General features: G+C 37.7%; 1 protein-coding gene across 3 annotated transcripts in view; it reads left to right on the top strand.

The window, feature by feature from the left end:
• Window positions 1–26451, top strand: part of PRP40C (pre-mRNA-processing protein 40C) — a 72680-nt gene extending 46229 nt beyond the window's left edge. For 2 of the 3 annotated variants that reach the window (XM_088979257.1, XM_088979256.1), the window contains 6 exons: window positions 1631–1754; window positions 3535–3678; window positions 5004–5150; window positions 17918–18040; window positions 25002–25337; window positions 25984–26451. In XM_088979257.1, coding sequence (XP_088835383.1) covers window positions 1631–1754; window positions 3535–3678; window positions 5004–5150; window positions 17918–18040; window positions 25002–25322 — 859 coding nt within the window. In that variant the 3' untranslated portion in view covers window positions 25323–25337; window positions 25984–26451. Of the gene's footprint in view, window positions 1–1630; window positions 1755–3534; window positions 3679–5003; window positions 5151–8367; window positions 8550–17917; window positions 18041–25001; window positions 25338–25983 lie in introns of all 3 variants that reach the window. The other variant, XR_016110194.1, reaches the window with a different exon arrangement.
• Window positions 26452–26816: the final 365 nt, after the last annotated feature.

Genomic DNA, 26816 nt, shown 5'->3' with positions numbered 1-26816 from the left:
CAATTTGCAAAGTCAATCTGGGAGTGGGCTTTTTCTCTCTTTTGGTGTAGGTGGAACCCTCCATCAAACTTGCAGAGCCTATTTTCCCCTTCCTTTTTCAGGTGGCACATGAAAAGGGGAAGGACTATGTGAGAGGTCTGAGGGTTGCAGTATGCTGGACATTATGGGAAGAAAGAAATACTAGGATCTTCTTAGAAAATGAGAGAGGGGCTGAAGAATTGAGGGCTGTGATCCACATAAGGGCAGTACAGTGGCTGAAATCACTAGAACTATTTATAGATTACACAGTGGAAGACATGTTGAGAAAGTGGGGCGAGATTGCAAACTGCACTCAGTTCAAACCAATAATAAGGGTGTCCTGGACTCCCCCACTTGCTGGCTTCTTAAAGTTAAATTTTGATGGGAGTTGTAGGGGGAATCCGGGAAAATCAGGGATTGGAGGTGTTTTTAGTTATGAGAACGGGGTCATTTATGCCCTGTTCTCAGGTCCAATTAGTGTGGGGGATTCCCTGAGAGATGAGATCTTGGCAGTTATGGAAGGAGTTTAGAAAGCCAAGGAGATGATTATCAGGAAATTCATAATTGAAGGGGACTCGGAGGTGGTGATAGGGTGGCTGATTAAAGATGAATGCGGTTTATGGAACTATAGAAACGAGAAGAGGAAATTCAGGTGGCTGGTGCGGGAGATGGAAATCAGGATGAATTGGGTTAAGAGATCAGCCAACTCGTTAGCTGATGGATTAGCTAAACAAGGGATAGAAAGGGAAGCAGTATTTTGGGCTAAGCTGTAACTCATTTGTTTCTTTTGTTTCTTTTTCTCTTTTGCTCTCTTTGGAGGGTTTAAGTTGTATTTGGAAGATAGGAGTTTTTGTCTTCCTTGCTGCAAATATTTTGATATTTCAATGAATTGATTGAATATGTTATTGATAAAAAAAAGCTGTTAATAGGTCAGGATAGGAGGGAGGAAATAGGTTGAAAACTAATTCACTGGTCAAATAGTACCTCCATCCCAAAATATGTATAGAACCTAATAAACAATATTTTGATTAATCTGGATTTGTGTCTTGCCGTATATAATCTATACTACTAATAAAAGAGCAAATAACCCCATTTTCTGGACTTTTCATTAGACTTTTTACCCCTTATCTAAGCAACATACAACAGGCATAAAAAAGGGCATATATGTCATTTACTCTCACTCCAAAAACTGCCCACTTATAACAGTTAATAAACTGCCCACTTTTAACTGTTCAAAAACTGTCCACTTATAACAGTTAAGAAACTGTCCACTCATAACTGTTCAAAAACTGTCAATGAATTGTAAATAGTTTTGTCTTGGAGATACTGTCATGTGCACGTACATGTTTACTAGTTTACTTAATGTCTATATGGATTGCAATGTAGTACCTTAAGACTTTTGACAAGGAAGGATTAATCTTTGTTCTCTCTTCTTTGGCATGCAGTAGGCATTGTGCTCTCCAGGTTTTCCCACGTAATAAGTCTATGATATCTAACCTGGAGCTTACTGTACTTTGTGATGAGTTTTCCAGATCATGGTCAATTTCATGCATGGCATTGTTTGTCTGTCAAACTCGTATTTGGGCTGATGAATCATGCACATTTCATGCAGGGTTCTTCCACTGAAGAAGGCTGCTGAAGAGAAGGCCCGAGCTATACGTGCAGCTGCTGCTTCTGGCTTCAAGTCATTGCTTAGAGAAAAAGGAGACATAAATACAAGTTCTCGTTGGTCAAGGGTAGGACCCTTTGTGCATGGTTGAAATTTATGTTTTTTATTTTTTATTTTTTCCATACAAAGAAAGGGACATGAATTTCTTCTTGTTTTTTCCTTTTAATATTGAAGTTTTTGTTGCTGTTTTCAATAAGTGAACTTTTCTGAAATCCCATTTCATGTATGAATAAGAATTAAATAGAAAGTCATTTTAGCCGAGTAATTGCCTTTATAAATGAAAAAGAAATACTGTTTTTAATTGGAAACTAAATGAGAATATTATTAATTAAATGAGCAAATATTGGAAGAGTATGGTAATATGGAACATGAACAACTTGAAAAAGAAGCAACAAACCCAGGCTCACCACTCACTGCACACCCTTTTAATGCGTACACCAAATTTCTATTTAGGAAGGACTGACTAGAAATTAAGATTAATAAACACAGTGACACATTGCAATATTGTCCTGTAGGCTTTAAGAGTTAATGTTACAAAGTAGAGAATGTGCAAAAGATTCTAATAGATCATTCAAAATGATCTATTACACAAGCTAAATCAAAGATTGAATGCCACATCACATCCAAAAAGCATTTTGAGTTGGCTGAAAGTGGTCTTCGCATCATCTTTGTTAAGTTGGCAATAATACTGCAACTCCACATATCTGCAATATTTTGCCTACTCATCATGTTATAATACCATCATCTGTACTCTATATAGTATTGGTAATGTTCATCAAGGAATATGTCTACTCCAGTAATATTTCGTGTGGTGCCGGGTGCCCATGAAAATGGAAATGTATCATTGAAATATTAGGAAATATGTTGACATTCTAAACTATGGTTTAAACTGTAATGGTTTATTTGTGTTCTAAAGTTTCTGCACCTATAGTATGAAAAATATCTCCCTAAGCTTTCTTCTGTTTCCTTTTTATATTTTAAATTATTTATGGAATTGGTTAGTACACATCCCCTTTTTGATAAAATAGGTTGATCCCTAATGAAAAGACAAAAATATCAGATTTATCACAGAAGTGAAAATAATGAGCGTGCTAAAAGCAAATGATTCGAGATATCTTTTAAAGCTGCATTGTATCAAAATATGCTTAAAATAAGTATTATTTGATTATAATTGGTTTCATGAAGTCAACCGCTCTAAAAATTGGATGTGTAAAATCTTATTTGGCTGCCAATTCCCAGTTTTGATGGTCCATCTGGTTTGGTCTGAATTTGACAACACTAGAGGGAAGATAAAACCACAAAATGACCAATAAAAAGGATAAAAAAGTATACTTGCTATAAATGTTGAAATTCAACATTTTTTAACAAGCACTGATCAAAGATAAAAGAAAAAGTGTATTTCTGACTGGATTTGTAGAAAGTTGAGAATGATGCTGTAGCTTATGCTTCATGGGTTCATGTACTGGTATCAGTTGTGAATGTGTCCAAGCACCATATCCTCCTGACATTAACGTTTTTACCACTAAATCCATCACCCATATGTCCCTGGTCTCTGAGTGTCAATCTGGGTACCTTGGGGTAAATCCCAGAATCTGGCAAACATCCTAACACAGATTGTGGCTTGTAACATTTTCAGAAGCTAATGTAATTATAAGTTTATAGCAAATACATAATATCCTTCTGATAATAAGAGTCACTATTGGTTTTGTTATGAGATCTTCAGAAGAACGTGTAGTGTAGTCTAGATCAAATCGTATTTATATCATTGTATATCAGGTGCTTGTATTTTGTTGTTTTGCTTTCATTTTGTATTTTAATCAGAAATGTATGACTTGTCATTGGTGCAGGTTAAGGATAGTTTAAGAAGTGATCCAAGATATAAATCTGTTAAGCATGAAGATAGGGAGCTTTTATTTAATGAGTACATATCAGAATTAAAAGCTGCAGATGAGGAAGCAGAACGGGAAGCAAAAGTGAAGAGGGAAGAGGAGGTAAGTGTATGGTCTTGTATATACTGTCAAAGAGATATGATAGTTAGATGCTAATGCACTTATACAAGTGCATTATGATTGAGTAGTGGGTTGATTATTATGGGATTTGGAAAACTATGATGCATACATGTTTGTGTGTTAGTGCATGCTCATGTACACACTCCTATCAATGTCCCATTTTTATTTTTTTTGTGATATCTTTTGAAGGGCTACACAAGGTGTTTGAGCAATGATTAGGGCATGAAACTAGTGTAAAAGACAATCGATTTGTATACATGCCACAGAGATCAGCTATGGAAGATATCTTGATATTTGTTCATTTGGAAAATCATATGATTGGGTCCCTAGAAAAGTCATCTGGTGGGTTTTCAACTACAATGGTTCACAGCAAGGCTAAGATAGCCTTTTGCATTAATTGTGGATGAACTAATTAGACATTTATATGAGGAGATCCAATGGCGTATGGTTACTGATGAATGGATTAGGCATTTATAGGTGGAGGTCCCATGGTGTATGTTGTTTGGTAATGATGTAGTATTGATTGATAAGACTAAAGAGGGCTGAATGCATAGCTAGAAAAATTGAAAGGTATTTTATATTTGAAAGGTTTTGAGATAAGCCGGACTTGGAATAATGAATTTCTGTTTTAGTAGAAATATTAGTAATAATGGTAGTGCAATTAAAATTGATGATGAGAAGATAAACTAAACTGACCTCTCTGGTACCTTACAAAAAATTAGTAAAGCTGCGATGATGATGTTGATATGGATAGGTGTAAAGAGTAGGAAGGATAGAATGAGAAATAAGTGCATCATGCATTGGACATATCCACCACTTGGTTGGGTTGGGCATTTGTTAAATTTTGAATGTGCCAGAACCCTAACCCATTATCAATGTTGTTGAAGCTCTTCAATTTAGGCAATCAGAGTTGCAACCCTAGGTAGTTTTACTTGGGCAAAACATAACATAGGGTTGTCTACATGTACTTTGAGAATGTACACGGGTCTTAATTGCAGTACCTATCAATAAAACGTGCTTCCACTGATTCACCCCCATTCAAGCACAAAATGTAATTCACCAAGTGGACTGGATTGGTTGTAAGCTTTTTGTCCGTGGGTGCTTACAACAAGAACAATGCGGATTGATTGTAAGCATTCTGTTGTTTTGGATGCTTACAACATGTGACAGTTTAGATTGGTTGTGAGCATTCTCTTCATGTGTTTAAAGATGTCTAGGACATTTAAATATCATACTGTCAAAAGTTCATATAATGTGCATACAAATGTACAAGAATATGTATCTGACATCTTTCTATTGATTATCAGGATAAACTGAAGGAAAGGGAGAGAGAAATGCGGAAACGGAAAGAAAGAGAAGAACAAGAAATGGAGAGAGTGCGTCTGAAAGTGCAAAGAAAAGAGGCAGTTGCTTCTTATCAAGCTTTACTCGTAGAAACAATTAAAGATCCTCAGGTACATTTAGAGTCTGTTCTATTTCAGTGATGGGGCTACTGATGTTAGCAATGGTTGCCAATTCAAGAGTGTAGCTTCTACCTTGTTCAACGTGTATCCAGCAATTTTGAAACAAGGTTACTAATTGAGGTCTTAGTTAATTTTGTGCATGAGTGGCAAATGATTCAAAATTGGCATGGATTGGAAAACAAAAATGTTGCATTTTGATTTTATCTGTTTTCCTCTCGACACAGACTTTTTCACTGGTTGCTTTTCGCTTGTAATGAGTTTTACAGAAAGATTAATTTTTTATGCTGCCTGTTGTACCTCAGTTTCTGAACTTTGATGAACTCCTAATTTAAACATTTCCCAACACTGCTTTGTAAATCAATATTGATTAACAATTCTATGCTTAAGCTTGTTAAATATGCCTGACTTGACCATCTTAAATGGTTTATTGGTCAACGGACGAAGACACAAAGTGTCATGTCTTAGTCTGGTGCTCATGGATTCTTGAGGGCACTTCTACATAACATTTCCTTTTTATCTCCTAGCTTATTTGACATAATTGAACAGATAGTCTATGAGATAAATCTTCTTTTTGTATATCGGGGGGAGGGGGGCTTTAACATGGTAAGATTTTCTCTTGAGAAGAAAGGGGGATGGGGAGAAGTGGGGGGATGAGAAGTTTTCACCAATTTATAAATAAATGGGGGCTGCTTGACCTACCTTAGTTGGAGACCAATTTCACCTGCTCAACTAACTAGGAAGATCCTATTTTGGTGAAGTTGGGTTCATTGTGTCCTTGGATTGGGAGGACAGATTCCCAATTTTGACACAACAATCCCTGCCTGAACCTCAATTGGGTTGTACCCAATAATGTTGGATAGTGGGGGCCTGCTGGTGTAAAAAAATTCCTTTTAGCTTTGAGCATTGTTAGCTGGAAGAAGACTTTGTGGAGTTGATGCATCAATGGCAGATAGAAAGATCAGTCATGTATTTGCTAAAAAGCTCCATATGTTGAAAGAGAAACTAAAAATAAGGAGAAGGAAGTATTTTTGGGTGTTGAGTTAGTTAAAAGGAGTGTTTGGATATATCTGCTGAAGCTGATGGAGCTGAGGAGCAAAAGTGGACTTTGATAGGGTGGAATACCAAGAAGAAATTAAATGGAGACAATGGTTTTGTTGTTTGTGACTTTAAGGGGACCAAAAAACAGCATTCTTTTACTGTATGGCTAGTGGGAGAAGAAAGGAGAATCTTATCAGAAAGCTGGAGGTGGATGGGGAGTTAATCGAGGCCAGAGTTATTCGCCAATAGATTGCTGCTTAAACACGGATTTGCTGGCTGGGCTTGATGGAATCACGATGCCTTTCTACAAGAGATGTTGGGGCTTTTGTGATCCCTTCTTCCCTCTCTTATTCAATTTTTGTCAGAGGCAATAAGTGCTCGGTAGAGTAGGGGGGGGGGGAGTGTCTCTTTTTCAAAATTTCTGATAACACTTTTTTTTTCCGCAAAACTGCTTAGGACCATATTGAATTTAAGCTTCATTTTGAAATGGTTTGAAGCAGTTTCTGGGACCAAAACCAATATACTAAAAGGTGAATTAATAGCTGTGGGAGGAGCAAATGTGCATATGCTTGCTGGGTCTTTTGCTTGTAAGGTTGGGAAGCTGCTGATGAAATAAATATTTTGGGCTGCCATTGGGGGAGAGATGCATCTCAAAAGATGTATGAGAGCTATGGTGGAAACGATGGAGAGAAGATTGGCTTGGTGGAAGGCCAAATATCAATCTAATGTGGAAGTGTGCTCTAATACATTCTGAGTTCTCTTCCAATTTATGTGATACCTCTTTTCCGTATTCCAGCTAGTGTGGCTGGGGTTCTAGAAGAGAAGATGAGGGACTTCCTATGGGAGGGATGGAAGGATGAGTATAAAATGTATTTGGTTAATTGGAACGTTATTCTAGAAATGGTGGTGGGTTTGGCATTAGAAAAATGAAATAAGGCTTAGTTAGGCAAATGTTATTGGAGATTTAATGAAGACGTTGACAGTCTTTGGAGGAAGATTATTTATGATATGTACTATTCCAGAGGTGGGGCATGGGACCCGGATGATATTAAGCGCAAGCTATGGTTGTGCTCTTTGGAAAGAGATTTATGATATGTACTTTCAGAGGCATTATATATGGGATTGGTGGCGGAACTAGAGCGAGGTTTTGACTGGATCCATGGTGTGAGGAGCATGCTTGTGGGAGCTGTTCCCTTCCTTGTTTGTGGTGGCTCAAAACTAAGAGACTATGGTGGTTGATATGTTTGTTTATTACAGAAGTGCTGGGGCGTTGAGTCCCACTTTTAGGAGAAACCTAAATGACTGGGAAATGGACAAATTTTTGGATCTATTGCAGAAAGTAATTTCAGTTGGCCCGAGTTTGGAAGTGCATTAAATATGGTATTTTCTAAGTTAAATCATTTTATAAAAGTTTTGCTGGTTCTGGGGAGGCTTATTTCTCTTGGGCTAGGATCTGGCACATGGTTGCTCCTGTCAGGGTTGCCTTTCTGTTGTGGACTGTTGAGTTAAACAACTGTTTGACTACAGCCAGTTTAATGAGATAGGGATTCTTGGTTTGGTTGATATTGTTGGATGCACTTTGTGGAATTAGAGTTTGGAGTTGATGGATCACTTGTCTCTTCATCGCTGTTTTGTATTTGCAGTTCATAGATGTTTTGGGGGTACCCCTTATGTTTTGTATTTGTCTCTACATCTTGCTGTAGGAGGGATAACCGTTTGTTCTTTTTGATTAATACAATGCTTTAACTTTTCAAAAAAAAGTGATAAAAGCAGCATATTTTGTTGCCATGTAATCTTAGGAAGTTAGAATTCAAAATATATGAATTTATTTTAGTAGTATGTACTTTTCCATAGACATTTCTTTGAGTCCATGCTTTTTCATCTTACCGATTCAGACTATTGGACACATTTATTCTGACTCCCATGTCTGTGTCTGTGGTCCATGCAATACTGCTTTTGAGATGTATAATTGACAGCTTGTTTCTTTCTTATTGGGCCTATTTTATTTCTTACTGTTACTATTTTTTATTTCTTATTATTTTTGGGCTTTCATTCTTTTATTAGTTAATTCCCCTTTAGTTAATTTAATCTTTATTTGCTGCTGTAATCAAGAAAGTCTACTTGGTTCCATAGCTCCGTTCAATCCTTTTACATTTTTTTTTTCATGTAGACTCGAGATCAGCTATCTGCATGAGGGATTGAATGAGCTGATTGACTGCTTGTTTGAGGCTTGGTTTCGGAGGGTTTTTGGAGTACCAATCAGTGGTTGGTTGGTTTGTAAAGGTTGGTTCAATGATTGTTTCCCAAGAATCAAGAAACCAGAGAGAAACTCGTCTGATCAGATTGGCCAAGGTAAAGATCAATCTGCTGTGGTGCTTGGGTGGTATTAGATCGGTTTTGATCTTTTTCAGTGTGTTGCATTTGGGATTTTTTCTTGGAACTTTTGAGTGAGTGGCTGCAATTCTCCCTTTTTGAAGGATCTCAGCCAGTCTTCTAAGTAAGCCGGTTGGTTGTTTTTACACTATTGTTGCAAATGGAAGCCTTAGGAATTAATTACAGAGATCCCTGCTTCACTGTAAGCACTCCTGGAGATGGGGTGAATACCCAGATCAGTACTATGGAGTAGGATAGTGACATATGTAATGGGGCTCCATCAGCATGGATGTTTCAATGATTTAAAAGGAGTGAATACCCAGATCAGTACTATGAAGTTGGATAGTGACATTTATCTGTAATGGGGCTCAATCAGCATGGATGTCTCAGTTATTTAAAAGGTGCGCCTAGGCGCCTAGGTCTTAGGCGCAGCCCTTTCAAAAGGCACGCCTAGGGCTGATGTGCCTTGCGCCTCAGCCTCAGCCCAGGCATCCACTCCGGTTTGCACGCTTCGCTCACTCATAGAAGCTTCAAGAGCCCCCTATTTGGTAATGTTGTTCATTCATTCATCCTAATAGAATATCGTCTTAAAAAGCAATTAAAATTATAAAATCATTTTTGTGTGAGAACTAAGAAGTTAAGGCCCTAACATGGACTTGTTTGGGCTTGCCTTGAGGGGCGTGGCACAAAGGTGGCTCATAGAATCAGGAATTTAATGTTTTACATCACATTAGCTACTTGAAGTAATGCAATTGAGGAAAATGTTGTATATGTTTGATTTCATTTTTAAGTTTTCATTTGAATACGCTTAACATGTTATGTTTATGTATTTTAATTTTAGATAATAGGTTTTTTAAAACATTTATTGAAAATTTAAGTTTATATTTTTATTAATAATATGTTTAATATTTTTTTATTTTTTTTTTACTTTTTTGATTTTTTTGGCATTTTTTGATGTTTCTAACTTTTTATATTTTATAGGATTTTTTTTGCCTTGCTTCAAAAAGGCGCACACCTTGCCTTACGCCTTGCGCCTCGGGCGCAAATTGGCCCCTGCGTCTTGCGCTTTTAAAACATTGGGATGTTTGTAGGAGGAAATAGCAAGCTTGGTTATCTGATAGGGGCTGAAGCTGAACCTGACTCTTAGGGTCCTAGTCATGGAAGTTGGTGTAATAGAACTTACTTGCCACGTCTTGGTTGGTGATTTTCTAAGTAAAAATTTTATTTTTACTATCTGAAAAGAAATCATTATTTCCCATACTTCTCTACCTTGAAATTTCTGTAGCAAGGGATAGTTTGTTTAGAAATTTCTGAGTGGTCGTGCTTTCAACTTTTAAATTCTTTGCAAGTTGAATCTTGAATATGATATCACTAGGCAAGATATTCTCGTTAGGGATGATATTTCTTTATCTCAAGCATGCTATCTTGTTCATGGTGAATAGAATGAGAGAGACTTTTTTGGGGGATTTCTACAAATCATACAGCTGTTGTTACATTTCAGCCTACATTTCCTAGTTTCTGGGAAAGGCAAACCGTGTTGAAGACTGGGGGCATATTTATTATTCTTTGAAGATGAAGCATACCGGTGAGACATGTTGGAGCTGAATCCTTGTTCGTTTCCTTCCAGATTTAAAAGGAATGGTGGAAAGCAAGTTAATGCAAATGTAGCTGTGTATCGTCTATGTCTTTTTAGAAATGCTAATTCCTGGGGCTCCATTTCTACATCTACACCTATTCCATTGACTGCTTTTTCTAACTGAAGTACTAAAACTTCTGACAATCTTGCTTTTGCTTTAGGTAAGTCTATTCTTTGGATTATTGTATCTTGTGTTTCAGACCATATGAAGTGTGTTAGGTCTCTTGCTCCAATTACAAGGAAGGGTAGCATTAAGATGACCAGTGACTTCAGTCTTTTGTTTGTACTACATGTTCCTAAAGTAAATACAAATTTACTTTCTAATAGTCTCAGAAAAGGTTATGCAGCGTAGTGACCTTTTTCCCTAGTCGTTGTGAGGTTATGGAGTCTATTCTTGATTCTGCATTTTTACTAGATAGTTGCAGGAGTTCGGTTATTCATTATGCTTTTTTTTTTTTTTTTTGTTAATTTGATTCAGTGGATTTGTCTAGTTTGCAATGTGGAAGTTGTCAGTTTTCTAAGCATCGTAGAACATAAAATTCAAATAATAAAGGATGTGGTTCTCCTTTTGATATTGTTCATAGTGATGTTTGGAGGTCATATTAGATGTAAATCAGTCCTCAAATATCAAGAACAAATTTAGGGATTAGAAGAAGTAAAGAACAGGTCTGAACTATACAGGAGAAGAAGATGACAAAAAGAGAAGGTAAGAGAAGGAGTCGAATTAATCTCCATTCTCCTATAACCCTATTTTATTAAGATCTAAAAATTAGATGATGACAAGAATGCCCTTAAGTGGGTGGCCAGCTTGGCAGTTGCATAAAGAGAATAAAACAAGAATAAATAACAGGCCCATTAAGTGTGGCCCATCAACAATAAAATAAAAGATATTACGAGAGAGGATGTTAGGCCCCATTCGGCCCAATCTCTTTCCCTCTTGGAACTCCCTTGGTCAAGATATCAGCCAGGTGCTCTTCTGATGTGATGAATGGTAAACAAACTTCTCAGAGGAAACTCTTTCCCTTATAAAATGCTTATCAACCTCAATGTGCTTAGTTCTGTCATGTTGAACAGGATTATGTGCAATGTTGATAGCAACTTGGTTGTCACAATAGAGCATCATTGGTTTCTCGTAGTCCACCCCCAATTCTTCTAGAAGGGAATGTAGCCACAATAATTCTGACACACCATGTGCCATTGCCCTATATTCTGCTTCAGCTGAGGATCTAGCAACTACAGATTGTTTCTTACTCCTCCATGACACAATATTCCTAGCAACCAGAGCACAATAACCAGAGGTGGATCTTCTATCATCAATACATCCTGCCCAATCGACATCTGTAAAAGCTTCCAGCTTCATGTGACCATGTTTAGCAAATAGAATACCTTTTCCTGGGGTACCTTTCAAGTAGCACAGAACCCTTTCTGCAACAACTAAATGAGTATCTCTGGGAGAATGCATAAATTGACTAATAACACTTACTGCATAGGTAATATCTGGCCGAGTCATGCAAAGGTATAACAACTTCCCAAGCAGTCTCTGAAACACTCCCTTATTAGACAAAAGCTCACCATCTGTAGCAGAAAGCTTATGATTAGGATCAATAGGAGTGGAGATGGGTTTAACTCCAAGTTTACTAGTTTTAGCAAGAAGATCAAGGACATATTTACGCTGAGAGATGAATATACCATCCTTAGATCGAGCTACTTCAATGCTCAAGAAATACCGAAGATCTCCAAAATCCCTGATGTCAAATTCAGAGTTGAGAAATCTTTTTAGTTTACTAACCTCTTCAGTGTCATTACCCGTGACCACAATATCATCAACATAAACAATCAAGAAAGGTCACCATAGAGTCATTTCTCTTCAAGAACAATGTATGATCAGATTGAGTTTGAGTGTAGCCAAAGGAGACAAGAGCAGCCCAAAATCTCTCAAACCAAGCCCAAGGAGACTGTTTGAGATCATAAATAGATTTGTGTAGTTTACACACCTTACCTTTCATTTCCTTCCCATACACTCCTGGAGGTAGAGACATATAGACCTTTTCATGCAGGCTTCCATTCAAGAAGGCATTTTTAACATCAAACTAGTGTAGGGGCCAGTCAAAAGTAGCAGCTAGAGATAGTAAAACCCTGACTGAGGTCATCTTAGCTACAGGAGCAAATGTCCCAAGATAGTCAATGCCATACATTTGAGTGTAGCCCTTAGCAACCAACCAAGCTTTAAACCTCTCAACAGAGCCACCAAAGTGATATTTAATGGTAAACAACCATTTACAACCCACTGGTTCCTTCCCTTCCGACAAGTCAACAATATCCCAGGTATGGTTCTTATGCAATGCATCTAGTTCGGCCATCATAGCATCCCTCCATTCAGCTTGAGGTAATGCTTCCGGTACAGACTTGGGTATCACATGGGAAAAAACAAAGGCAATAAAGGAGTAATAGGAAGGGGAGAGAAGGCTGTAAGACAAGTGTTTGGAGATACAATGGGTTGTACACTTTCGCTTGCCCTTGCGGAGAGCAATAGGAAGGTCAAGGTCTGGGACGGTCAGAGATGGGTCAATAGAGGGCTGACCTGTTACCTCAGGAATGATGGGAGTGGTGAGATGCTTTTCTGAAGGAGGGGAAACAATATGCACATGTTTGAATCTCTGCCTTTGGTACCACCTTTGGAGAGTAGGAGTAGGAATATCAGACTCACAAGGAATATCAAAGGTAGGTCCAGTGGGAGAAGTGGACACCCTATGATCGGACTCACAAGGAATGGGAAGAGGAACAACTGGAGACATAGCAAAGGGCTCATTAGATTTCTCCCCCTCAGGAGGAATGCTAAAGAAGGGAGTCAACTCGGCAAAGGTGACATCCCTATATATAAAGCGGGTTCCACGAACTGGATCAAAACATCAATAACCCTTCTGTGTGGAAGCATATCCTACAAAACACATCTATGAGCCTTAGGTTCAAACTTGTGCCTTTGATGACTACGAATATGCACATAGCAAGTGCACCCAAAAACACGAAGAGGAAGAGAAAGGATATCCTCATCTGGGAAGAGAAGATTAAAAGGGGTTTTAATGCCAAGGACCCTGGAGGGCATATGATTGATCAAAAAAGTAGCAGTAAGAACATCATCTCCCCAAACTTTTATTGGAACATGGGATGCAAATAAGAGGGATCTGGCAACCTCAACCACATGTTTGTTCTTTCTTTCCGCCACCCCGTTTTGTTGTGGAGTGTAGGAACAAGAACTTTGATGAATAACCCCAAAAGCTTCAAGATAGGTGGAGAGGGTTCTCTCAAAATACTCCTTAGCATTGTTAGAACGGAATATTTTGATACGAGTATTAAATTGGGTGAGGATGAGTTCATAAATTTTTTTTCACAATAGCTGGTACTTCATCCCTGGATTTCATGAGATAAATTCAAGTGTAACGCAAATAATCATCAATAAAAAGGATAAAGTACCTGTAACCCCCCATGGTTGGCATATGATATGGCCCCCACACATCAGAGTGAACAATATGGAAAGGAGAAAGAGATCTTTTATTGCTAATTGAATAGGAATGTCTACAATGCTTTGCCAGTTCACATGACTCACAATGAAGACTCGGTAAAGACACTCCTTTAAACATATCTGGGAACAAATGACTCAAAGCAGAAAAAGACAAGTAATCAAACCGAAAGTGACATAATAAAATTTTGTTAACAGACTCTGACACAACTGACTCTAACGCAACTCCATGAGGTGGTCCCAAAGCTTGATCTGGTGTGTCCAACAAGTATATTCCATTCGCCTCATGGCCACTCCCAATCATCCTCGGAGACTGTAGGTCCTGGAAAACATAATGAGTGGGAACGGAGGTTATGCTGCAATTCATAGATTTTGTTAAGCTACTAACAGATAAAAGGTTTGTGTTAAGTTTAGGGACATGAAGGACAGAGGATAAGTAAAGGGTGTCAGAGGTCTTTATATCACCTTTACCAGAGATGGGGGCAAGGGACCCATCGGCAAGGGATATTTTCTCTTTTCTAGAGAGAAGGTGATATGAACAAAAAATTTTAGACAGGCTGGTCATATGGTCTGATGCACTGGAATCAATAATCCAAGGGATTTTATGATTACCTGAAACTGAAGCCTGATTTGCAGAAGCATGAATACCTGAGTGAGCAAAAGCCGATGAAGATGATGTGTTGTTGGAAGGTGAGTTGAAGAAACCATAGCTTCCAAGTGATTTAGGAGCCTCCCATACTTTTCAAAATCCAGCTTCATTGCAGCCAACTGCTCAATGGTTGATTTCTCTTCACTCTCCTTACTAACCCCTTCAGGTACTGTAGCAACATTAGTAGTCTTAGGTTTTCCAACCTGACTGCCCTTCTTAGAGTTATTGTTATTCTTAAACCTATCAGGGAGAAGCTCAGGATGAAGCTTCCAGCAGGTGTCCTTTGTATGCCCTGGTTTCTTGCAATATTCACACATCTTCTCTCTTTTCTCAGTAGGGCCCTTTGGCTTCATTCCTACATGTGCAAAATGTTTTGTAGGTGGACTCTGCAACTGAACCTACCGCCTACTCTCCTCACTAATTATCATAGCAAATGCCTGTGAAAGAGTAACCTCATCTCTGGCCAAGATATTTTGTCTAATAATGTCAAACTCAGGGTTGAGTTCAGTGAGAAATTCAAACACCCTATTTCTCTCCACCAGCTTTTCTATACATTTCAGCATCCTTCTTACTACAATTTCCTACCATAGGGATTTCAGTATAGAGTAGTAGATTGCTACACTCTTCTCCCCCTGTCTCAGGTTCTTCACATCACTTTTCAACTTATAAGCTCTAGTTACATTCAATTTCTGTGAATAGGTCTCAGTAACACTGTCTCATATCTCCTTAGCCGAAGACATTTTTCAAATTCAGGGTCTGTCTCTTCGGGTTTCACCTTACTGACTGTGAGATACCCGAGTTTTCCTCTACTACAGACATAGATTCTTATAGACTGTGCCCAAGCAAGATAATTTGTCCCATCAAGCTTGATTGTGATTACACTAGTCAAAACGGTATCTATTGAGCCAAGGTCAGAAACCGGGTGCTTGAAAAACTAGGGTGTTGCTCCGTCCAACTGTTTGGAGGAAGAGAGAAGATGCATCTGCACCTACCAGACCAACCCAAATTTTTCCAAACCTGAACTGCCCTCCTTTAACAGTCACGAGACACCTTCCAAGCACAGAGCGCCACACCCAAGCTTCACCTTTCATGGTAACCTCGAAAATCTCTAGTTGGCTAGGGTTTCGGGCAGCAGCAGAACAACACCGCTTCTTGGTAAAATCCAGCCAGATCTAAACTCTCCAAACCCTCTACCAAATAGGCAAGTGATCCTCTATACTATAGAGAACCTATCTCTTCATACACTCCCTTGATTTTAGAGTATATGGGAACGAAGAAAAAGAAAGAAGAACTAAACCCGCTCTGATATCAAGATGTAAATCAGTCCTCAAATATCAAGAAAAAATTTAGGGATTAGAAAAAGTAAAGAACAGGTCTGAACAGCTATACAGGAGAAGAAGATGGCGAAAAGAGAAGGTAAGAGAACAAGGAGCTGAATTAATCTCCATTCTCCTCTAACCCTATTTTATTAAGATCTAAAAATTAGATGATGACAAGAATGCCCTTAAGTGAGCGGCCAGCTTGACGGTTACATAAAGAGAATAAAACAAGAATAAATAACAGGCCCATTAAGTGTGGCCCATCAACAATAAAATAAAAGATATTACAAGAGAGGATGTTAGGGCCCATTCGGCCCAGTCTCTTTACAATATTATATTACTCTGTTCTCTTGGGCTTATTTGATGTGTTTCAAAGCTGAGGTTTCCGCTCTAGTTTGACAGTTTCACCAAATGGTCTTGGCACAATTTGGTGTGAGAGTTAACTTTTTAGATATGATAATACTAAAGAGTATTTTGAGAAGCATCCTACATCATATCTGATGGGTATATGGAATATCAAAATGCAAGAATGGACAGATTCTTGAAGTTTCTAGGAATCATGTTTAGTGGCAATTTTCCCATTCATTTTTGTGGATGATGCTATCAAAACTGCTGTGTTTCTTGTTAATAGGTTTCCTTCTTATGTTCTTGGTCTTAAAACTCCATTTAGTGTTTCAGTTTGACTATGACACTGGAAATACATGATACCAGAAAATTTAAAACCAATGAACCAGTATCTTGAAAGTGGTAACCAATCAGGTGGTATTTATAAAAATTCATGAGGGGATTTTGACTTGTTTACGGGTTTATTTCTACACTTGCTTTGTTCATGTTATGAGTCTTCATAGGTCCAAGTTTGATCCCAAGTAGGGCTGTAAATGAGTCCCCATCATAGGTAGGGCTGCAAATGAGTTCATTTTGATCTGATTCAAATTCCAATTCTGATTGGTTTAATGTTGGATTCTGATACCCTTTAATTAAAAATGAGTCAGATTGGATCACAAAACTTGATCCTTTAAGATCTGATACGATCTGATCTATTTACAACATTATGTATTATATGACTTTTATGAATATAAAAAAAATCTAAGTTTCTATTTTCATTCCCTTCTCTTTAACTAATGAGTTAGATTGGGCGTATAAGGCAAGGTGCCAACCAGCTGGTTGGTAGGTCTCTTGCTAGTTGTAGTGGAGACTTGGGATTGAATCCCACGTGCACCTAGTTTTGGGGGAGGGGCTACCCCCTCGTTGTGTAAAAAAAGTAAAAAAAAAAAAAAAGATTGGGCATGGAAGCTGAAACTTGGAAAACCGAACGACAAGGAGCTCGAAACTTATAATTACAGTGCTAATTACTATTGTATGTGGAATGTGTTTACCTAAGGTGTGCTAGGCTTGTAATTACAGTGCTAATTACTATTCGTGAATGCACTATTTCTAGAGAGAGATGTCATCCTTATATGAAGACAGATCAGCAGGTGGCGGATGTGTTATTTCTTACTGTTTCTTTCTTATTGGGTCCAATTTATTTCTTACTGTTGCTATTTTTTATGTCTTGTTTTTGGTGGGCTTTTATTCTTTTACTGTTGTTTGTTGGGTCTTTGGCCAGCTTGCTAATTAGTTATTATCATTACTTTGTTCTGCAGCCTATGTGGGGAGAAGCAAGAACCCACGACCAGTCTTCTTAATCTTTATTTGCTGCTGTTATCAAGAAAATCTACTACTGCTTAAACATACAAAAATAAACAAGACAACAAATAAATAAGTAATCTTTAACTACTCAAACCAAATCAGGAAACCCAATTCTTGGAATTTGGGAGTATGATTTGTTCATTCTGATTTGTTTTATAACTGTCCAACACTCAGCGGTAGTTCAAGTAGTTAATGTTATTGATTTGTAGGGTTTTAGAAGATTGTAAAGGCTTCTTCTATTTGTTCTCTCTTGCTGACTGCTATTGATAACTGATTTGCCTGCTCTTGATCTACTTTTATTGATTACTACAATAGATGTTCCTCTTCTGTTGTTTGTGTGCTAGTTTCCAATTTCCGGACAATTAATTCAAGATTTGTTCATTCAATATGGTGATTGATTTGTTGACTTGAGAGTCAGGGTTTGGTTGGACCTGTGAAGGATGTTGTTGATGGCCTGCATGATTCAACCATGGTCACAGTTGGATTTGTGTACATCTATATAAATACTTATTATTTTTTTTTCACTTGCATTGTTAGGTATCTTGGACTGAATCGAGGTCTAGATTGGAGAAGGATCCCCAAGGGCGTGCCACTAACTCTGTTTTAGATTCAGGGGATACAGAAAAGCTCTTCCGGGAACATGTGAAGATACTATATGAGGTAATTTTAAATAACATATATTAAGATGGTGCACTATTTTTACACTTCATAGTAATGCTTCCATGTAATATTGGTGAATGTTGTCTCAGTGGAAATCTGTCAAGCATCACAAACCATAGTACCTAGAAGTAGTACCTTAGCCTCTTTTTCCCGTTTATCTTCCTTTTATTGCTTGATTACATGATTTTCAATCCTGCACATTGTCTTTACTATGAATCATATACACATTTGCGTATAGTTTGTATCTCTGTTTCAAAGATGTAAGCTGTAGGTGTTAGTGTGTTACAATATCTGTGCATTGAACTTTGACAGAGATATTCACTACCTCTTACCCCCGTTTATTTAATCTTTCCAAAACCCAAGAATCCATGGTTGCTTCTTGTCTCCCTGCAACAGCTTGGAGCCTATGCTTAAGAAGACCTTTAAGGGATGTACAGATTGCTAAAATCCCAGATTTGCTACATTTCTTAAGAGAGGTTTATCTTTCTCCTTCAAACTCAGACCAATGAATCTGGAAGCTTCACCCTGATGCCAGTAAGTTTTCAACCAAGTCTTTTTTCATGAGGGGTTGGGACTATTTAAAAGTTGGAGGGTTGGAGGAGAGACCACGGTTGTTATACATTTGCAGTTTGCTGATGATACAATTATTTTTTGTGAGAGTGTAATAATCTTCAGAAGGCATGTGATATAGGAGCTGAAGAGTAAAAAAATGGAATTTTGTGAAATTTTATATATTTTTGTATTTTTGGACACCAGGGATATTTTTTTCCATTTTACAAATTTTTTCTAGGGTTCAATAATAGGATTTGATTATCTATTTATAGTTTGTTTATGTTTAATATTTTGGAGTCATTGCATAAGTAGGATTAGAGTTATTAAGTCTTCTTTGAATTGAATTAGGATATGACAGCTTAGTTTGAGTCCTAGGATTATTGAGTCTAACAGTTTGACTCCTGGGACTATTGTGAATCTAACAGTTTGACTCTTAGGATTATTATGAGTTTAGAGTCTATAAATATGTATGGACGTTTTACACAAAGAGCAATGAAGTTTATTGAGTTTTCTTCAGCTTATGCTAACTAGGGTGAGTGATTCCCATGCCCTAGAGAGATTCTAGGCACCTTGTGAATGATTCCAGGTATTTTGTCTCTCTTTCTCTCCCTATTTTCTCTCTTATTCCTTCAAGAAGCCATTACAGCCATCAACAGCCATAAAATTCTAATCAAAGAAGACTATTCAACATCTCTAAGGATTAGAACTGAGCTGGTCCTACATCAACATGTAATTTGAAGTAGGTGATAAAATTGTTTGAATTTGTATCTAAATTGAAGATCAATTTTGAAAGGAGCTCTGTAGTGAGTGGGGTTGAGCGTGGGGGAGGAGTTGGTTGGGTTGCAGAAGCCATAGGTTGTCCTACCACTAGTTGGCCATTGAAATATCTAGGTATGCCTTAGGAGCATACCCACGGGATGGAAGCTTTTGGAGCCCAATTCTTGAAAGATCTGCTAATAAATTATCACATTGGAAGAGGAATTATGTGTCTCTAGGGGGTCACATTTACTCCAATTAAGTATACTTTAGCAAGTCTTCTAGTTTTCTTCCTCTCGGTCTTTAAGATGCTACAAAAGGGGTGCTGAAAGTAGAGAAGATCACGAGGGGGTTCTTATGGGAACTCGGTGAAGGAAGAAAAGTTCACTTGGTGAGATGGGATCTAGTATGTAGAAGTAAGGAGCAAGGGAGTTGGGGGTAGGCAAAATGGGGAAAAAGAATGTTAAATGGCTATGGAGATGGCCTTTAGAGAGAGAGAGGCTTTGGCATAAGGTTGTTGATTTAAATTAATAATTTGAATCAAGATCTTTTTGTTTAGCATCTCTTCTCACTTTCATCAAGGGTTAAATCACTTGGGTTCCTCCATATTATCCAAGTGACTTTCTCCCTACTCTTTTTCAATTTCCTTGGTTTTTAACTTTTTCTTCGAAAATTTTCATCTTTTTCTTCAAGATCAATTGAAATCCTACTCAAATTTAGTCCTTCCTCATCATTCTCCATTAGAATTTACCCTACTAAGTTTCTAATCCAAAATTGAAATTTGGGTTTTCTTTCACCAATGAAGCTTTTCATCCCTTTGTGGCTAAACTAAATAGAACTTGTTCATATTTATTTCCCCATACATCCATTCCAAGACCTACTGTTTTGGTTCTCTAAAATTTCATCTGTTCAAGGAGAAACTGATGAATTGGTCAAATTGCAGTTCTGTGGTTGATCCAATAAACTCTCCTAAAGCTACAGTTTATAGGTCCCTTGTTTCATAGCATCTTGCCTCATGCCTTGGCATTTTTGTACATTGCAAGTTGCAATTATGTGATTATTTTTTGAACTCACAGATTGCTTGCATTGTGTTAGCAAACATTAGAATTCTAGCTATTTCATTTTTGTGTTATAATTAATTTCCATCAAATCGAGAAATGTTGAATTTGTAACCTGGCTAAGTGTATTAACATCATGCATGTACGTTAGTATTTGCTGTGTTTTTAACCCATTGATATCCCTCCTAGCTGATGGTTTGGTAAATGGGGGTTGACTTTGTTTTGTTCATGAGAGTTTGGAACCAAATGAAAGTATTAATGTGAAGTTTCTTACAGTTATGATGGTTTAAGCAGGAAGAAGTGAATCTTATGGTAATGTCATAGTTTGTTAGTTATATGCAGATTTATATAGCTAGGAATTACATAGTTCTCTCTATTATACCAGAGTTTTGGTATAGGGTTGCTGAAATGTACTCTCAAGCCCAGAATATATCATAAGTGTATCAGCTGAGAAGGGAGGTGGTTTAATCTATATCAGGGCATGTTTTCTTGTGTACAAACTAATTTGGACCAAATAGTTTAGTTATAAACCTAGAAGATTAGGATTTTTTGAATTCTTGCCTTGTTTGAACTCACCATGGAACATATTCTTAATTGGGATGCATTGAGTTTTCCTCAAGCATGGCCATTGGTGCAAGGGAAAGAGACTTGCAAGCTGACCATTCTTCAATCTTATTGTTCTAGGCATGCTGCCATGGTCTCTACAAAGACCAGGCAAAATAACACCATAGAGCTTTGGCTAAGGTATTAGATAAAGTGAACTGACACTGTTGCCATAAAATACTAGTTTTCTCATGACAAATGTTGGAAGCTAAATTCTCATCTGAGACCAATAAGATTGCAAGGTATAGCTGCCACTTTAAAGTCTTTATTGTCAAGTGATTTTACTCTTACTAAGTTACTATTAAATTGTTCTCTTTCCTTTACTTAGATAGCTAATCCTTCCCTTACATATCATGTTTCCACATCCCCCCTTTGGATTGTTAGCTTTGGTTCTTCAAATAAATTTCTTAGTTTCATTCCAAAAATTTACTTTTTGGCCATGGTAAAGTCTCTATGGTTGATGGATCACTAGATGCTTGTAGAGATGCAGTTGACAGTTTATTTTCTGTTTATATCACCTGTTTTTGTCTTTTTTGTATTGTTTTATTATCATGGTCATTGTACAATATTTTATTGTCTCCTAAAAAATACCAATGGTTGGCGCCGCAGGATCAGTTCTGCTCCCCTTTTCACTCATTCTCTTCTCTGCTTCTCTTATTTTTCTGCATCTCTTTTGTTCCTTTTTAGTGCTGTTCTTCTTCCATTCTTCAACATTAAATAGTGTTCTAGTTATAGACCATTCAACAAGTATCCTATCTTTGGGAAAGATGATGTTAAGTTTAGTTACAATTATAGACTGCTCAAACCCACAGAGCCCCAGGCTCTCTATGATATGGCCAGTGGGCCTTGTGCACCGTGCTCTTTCACCACCTCTGATTCCCCTGCAATGTATGCTATGTAATAGCAAAAAAAAGTTAACAAGAAAAAAAAGCTTTGTGACAATATCACTCTTGCCTTTATTCTTTCATGTCCCCATATTAACCACCAATCTTCTTTCTAGGATGTGGGCAGGAGTTTTTTTTTTTTTTTTTGATTTATCAGAAGAGGAGGGTTGGAAGTGGTCATAAAGTTAATGAGGTTTATTGTTGTTATTTGTCCACCTAAATAATCTATAGCCTATCATCTTGCGATCTTATCAAATTCATGGTTTTCAATTAATGAAGCTTGGGTTGTGAAGTTATGTTGTGGTATATTTGACTTGGCCATATTTTTTCTTGTCTCTTCTACTTATTTGGTCATCTACGTCAATTTCTCCATTTAGTTTCAGTATGAAGTGTGTCAGCTTATCAAACATTGTAGATCTTCATATTTTCCAAGTGATTAAAGAACTTATGTTTCTTTATTTTGTGCATTAGTATATAGAGGCCTTACTATTTTCCCATTATGGGTGGCTACTGGTATTTTTCTTCTTTGTTTAGATTAAACTTGGCTTTATCTGTATTGCATAATAGATGAAGTTCCACAAATTATTAAACATTTCTATGGTATGGTGGAAACTGGAAACTCAACTTGAAAAAGAATCAAGACTTTCCATATAATGCAAAGGATTAATTAAAAGAAAATTGACATTGTTCTTTGAGCAGACAACCACCTACATGATCAATCAGATGCCATCCACGTTGCTTAAATTTAAGTTGTCATCAGCTCTTGTTTGCAGATCTGCCCACTTCTTAACCTTCCTTCAAGGTTATTTTTTATGGGTGCTTTGAACCCAAGTGCAAATGTGATCTTCAAGCCATTTTATATGTTTTTAGGGTATGCACCTGTTCAAATGGGTTATTGATTTTTTTTTTTTTGAGAAAATTTAACCAAGATTTATTGAGAATAAAAGGGGGGGGGGGGACCGCCTGCAAGTTACAAAGGATGAAGCTTGTCGCTATACATATTTTCCAAATACACACCAAATTTAGCTAGGCCATCTGCAGTATGATTGTATTCCCTAGGAATCCAAACTAAGTAACATTGAATCCATCCAAAGAATCCCAAGCTTCAGTCAGAAAGTGGTAAAGTCTCCAAGGGCCCCCTTTTTTGTCTCTTAACCATTTTATTGTATTTGCCGAATCACCTGCAATGATCAAATTCTGAATTCCCAAATTCTTAATTATCCTGATTCCGGTGAGAGCAGCCATCACTTCAGCCTTTGTGGAGTCGGCCCAACCGGTTGGGCCACTAAAAGTCCACAGATATTGCCCCTTTCGTGAGAATAAAAGGGGGGGGGGCCTGCAAGTTACAAAGGAGGAAGCTTGTCGCTATACAGATTGTCCAAATACACACCAAATTTAGCTAGGCCATCTGCAGTATGATTGTATTCCCTAGGAATCCAAACTAAGTTAACATTGAATCCATCCAAAGAATCCCAAGCTTCAGTCAGAAAGTGGTAAAGTCTCCAAGGGCCCCCTTTTTTGTCTCTTAACCATTTTATTGTATTTTCTGAATCACCTGCAATGATCAAATTCTGAATTCCCAAATTCTTAATTATCCTGATTCCGGTGAGAGCAGCCATCACTTCAGCCTTTGTGGAGTCGGCCCAACCGGTTGGGCCACTAAAAGTCCACAGATATTGCCCCTTTCGTCCCTTACTGTACCACCAATACCTGCAAAGCCCGGATTGCCTAAGGCACAACCGTCAAAATTAAGGGTTATCACACCTTCACTGTCAAAATTAAGGGTTATCACACCTTCACTGATGGAAACAGGATGCCTCAAGGGAGGGAGTTTGCTAAGGATGAGGTAGAAACAGAAAGGGGTGAATATTTCTGATAATATCATTGACTGAAAGTCCTTTAAATAGATCTGAATTCACTGACCAAAGGATGCAAAGATAGGTAATATCTGAGATTAACTCCTCCAAGGTTCTGCTTTTATTGTCAAAGACATGGGTGTTTCTTTCATCCCAAATGCCCCACATTACTGCATGAGGCACTGATTGCCCAAAGACTTTACCCCTTTTGCTAAGCCCTATTCCTTGCCATTAATTCAAGTTGTCCATAATGTGTTTTGGAAATGCCCAGCTGTACCCTGCCATATTCAAGAAATGTGTTATTGATGTTTTTATCCTTTATGAAATGGCTCATCACCAAGGATAGTACCTGTTTTTTTAGTGCTGTCCATTTTTCCTTCTCATCTCTCTCTTTAGAGGGAAATTACTGATGAAAAGGGTTTTTGCATTTCCTCTTCCTATTCCAACTACTGATGATAATCAGAATTCTCCTGCTACTGAGACACCATGTAAAGAACACCCCCATTATCGATCTACTACAGAAATCAGATACCTTGGACAGGTAACTTAGCAGGTTATTTCCTTCTTTGTTTTTTTTTTTCATTAATTAATCACAAAAGCAATTACAAGGAGGAAGATAAACTTTCTTATCTTCCAACTTGAGCTTGAGCTCCCAAGAACAGAAAAAGTAAAAACAACACTTGTGCCCAAAACATTGACTCCTTGCTTAGCTAACCCATTAGCAAAAGTGTTCGCTGATCTTTTCACCCAGTTGATCTTAACTTCCATCTCTTGAACCAGCCACCTAAATTTCCTCCTCTCATTACTATACATCCATAATCTGCTATTTTCTTATTCAGCCACCCTACCACCACCTCCGAGTCCCCTTCAATGATGAGTTTTCTTATATTCATCTCCTTAGCTCTTTGGACTCCTTCCAAAACTGCAAAGATCTCAGCCCTGAGTTATTCCCTTCTTTCTGGTCTTGGTATTCGTTCATCCAGTCTTTTAGGAGAAAGTGTACTGAATCCTCTTCCAGTGTTGCTTATATTCTATCACATTTTGTTTCGTATGATTCATTTTTCCCTCGTTTAACTATGCATGTGTATTTCCATTGATCAGAAGGAAAGAAAAAGAAAATGATGAAATGAAAGGAAGAAATGCCACTGCACTGTAAACTTGTCTGTTGAAACTTAGGAAGAACTAAGAACTGTCTTTATTGTAGTATTGTGCTCTTTCATATTCCTAATCCTGTGTATGGTTCCATTCCCAGCGCTGTGCACGTGATTTCCGTACTCTATTATGTGAGGTCATAACCACTGAAGCAGCTTCCCAAATGACCAATGATGGGAAGACAGTTCTTACTTCTTGGTCCACAGCAAAACGTCTTTTAAAAACTGATCCTAGGTATTCAAAGATGCCAAGGAAAGAAAGGGAAGCCCTATGGCGGAGACATGCTGAGGAAATACTGTGGAAGAAAAAGCTCGTCTCAGATCCAAAGGAAGAGAAGCTTAATGTAGAGACAAAAGCAAGAAGCTCACTTGATTCTGGTAGGTCCCCAACAGGGTTGAGGAGATCCCATAGCCGGAGATAGCTTATTTTATATAAGGTAAACAGTTGAACTTTCTTTTCATTTTTATGTTACAAAATTGTTTGCACTTTCTATTTTTAAGACCTCAGGGTGTAATTTTGCAGTGTCTGTGTATGTTAATATGTTGCTTGAATCAATTACTGTGATTGTTTCTATCAGTAAACAATGATAGAGGTTACTATGTATTATTAGACTTAATCCTATAGGGCCTCCACAGTAAGGCTTGGACTTGGCCATTGACTGGTAGATTTCTGGTGAACAATATTTGGACAATGTAGACCATTTAATTAATTGAGAGAGAGAGAGAGAGAGAGAGAGAGAGAGAGAGAAAACTTCCTGGATGCTTGGAACTGGCTAGATTTTTAGACTGAATTTCTTACGTGTTGGGCTTATTATTGATCTAGTCCTGAACCTCCCTTTGGTGGTGTAGTGTTGCGATGCCATAATGCAACACTGTGCTTGGTTTTCATACATTGATATAGTTAGTAGTACTCACTTGCATGAGCAAATATGAAATTGCATTTTCGTGAGCTCTGATGTGCCCTGATTTTTTGAGCTGAAAGTTTCTCAAGTTGAGACTCTTTGAGATTAATTACAAATTGGTATACCAGTGAATGTTGCAGAAATGGCAGTTTCATATTCATTGAGATTTTCCTCCTTTTAGGTGAACTGAACACTGGCTAGATGCAGGGAACATGCTGTAAGAGACCAAGTTAAGATTATTCTGAATGAAATCCTGGTGCAGATTGGGGCTGTCACGGTATTAAAATAGAACATTTGTATACTGCTCGGCGGATCAAGGGAACCAAACCAAAAACTGAGGCACGTTAAGACCTATTTATGAAGAACTTGAACCTAGCAAGTCTTTTCTGCCTTTAGTTGCAGTCAGCGTTGTATTCAATGGTTATCGCTTACTTAAATATTTTATGCTTCAGGATGCCAAATTTGCTTATTGGCAATTCTATTGCCTTTTCTTCTGGAAAATGTGAGCTTCATTTAGCTTGGCAACTTCCAGCATTCATTGGATGTATAAAATCTTACTTGGGATCTGGATTTTTAATTTGAGCTGAGCTGTCCATCATTCATCCTGTACTGAAATTTGAGTTATATGATATCTATTTTTGCCTACTTATGTTTATTGGTCGAAAGGACAATCAGGGGACCGAAGGGGTTCAGATGTGTTGTAATGCCCCACAAAATCTGATTTTTACTGAAATGCCTTAACCTGATAATTTGACAATAAATCTACTAATTGTCTCGTTCTCTCCTTTCAAAAGATCTAATATATCTCCCTATAAAATGACAATGAAAATATATTAAAGGGCCCGTTTGGTTCGTAGGAATGGTGGTCCGGAATCGGAATCGCATTCCCATTCCTGCTGGAATTGAGGGATTGGCCATTCCCTCTCCGGTTTCCCCTCCCTCGGGAGTGAGAATCCATTCTAGTCAATTTTGATTTTGATTTCGATTAAGGCAAGGGGAATAGACCATTTCAAA

The sequence above is a fragment of the Nelumbo lutea genome, chromosome 3 (assembly GCF_056320005.1).
Source record: "Nelumbo lutea isolate HS-2025 chromosome 3, American lotus-T2T, whole genome shotgun sequence".
In the NCBI taxonomy this organism is placed as follows: Eukaryota; Viridiplantae; Streptophyta; class Magnoliopsida; order Proteales; family Nelumbonaceae; genus Nelumbo; species Nelumbo lutea.
This window is presented reverse-complemented; position numbering and strand designations above follow the sequence as displayed.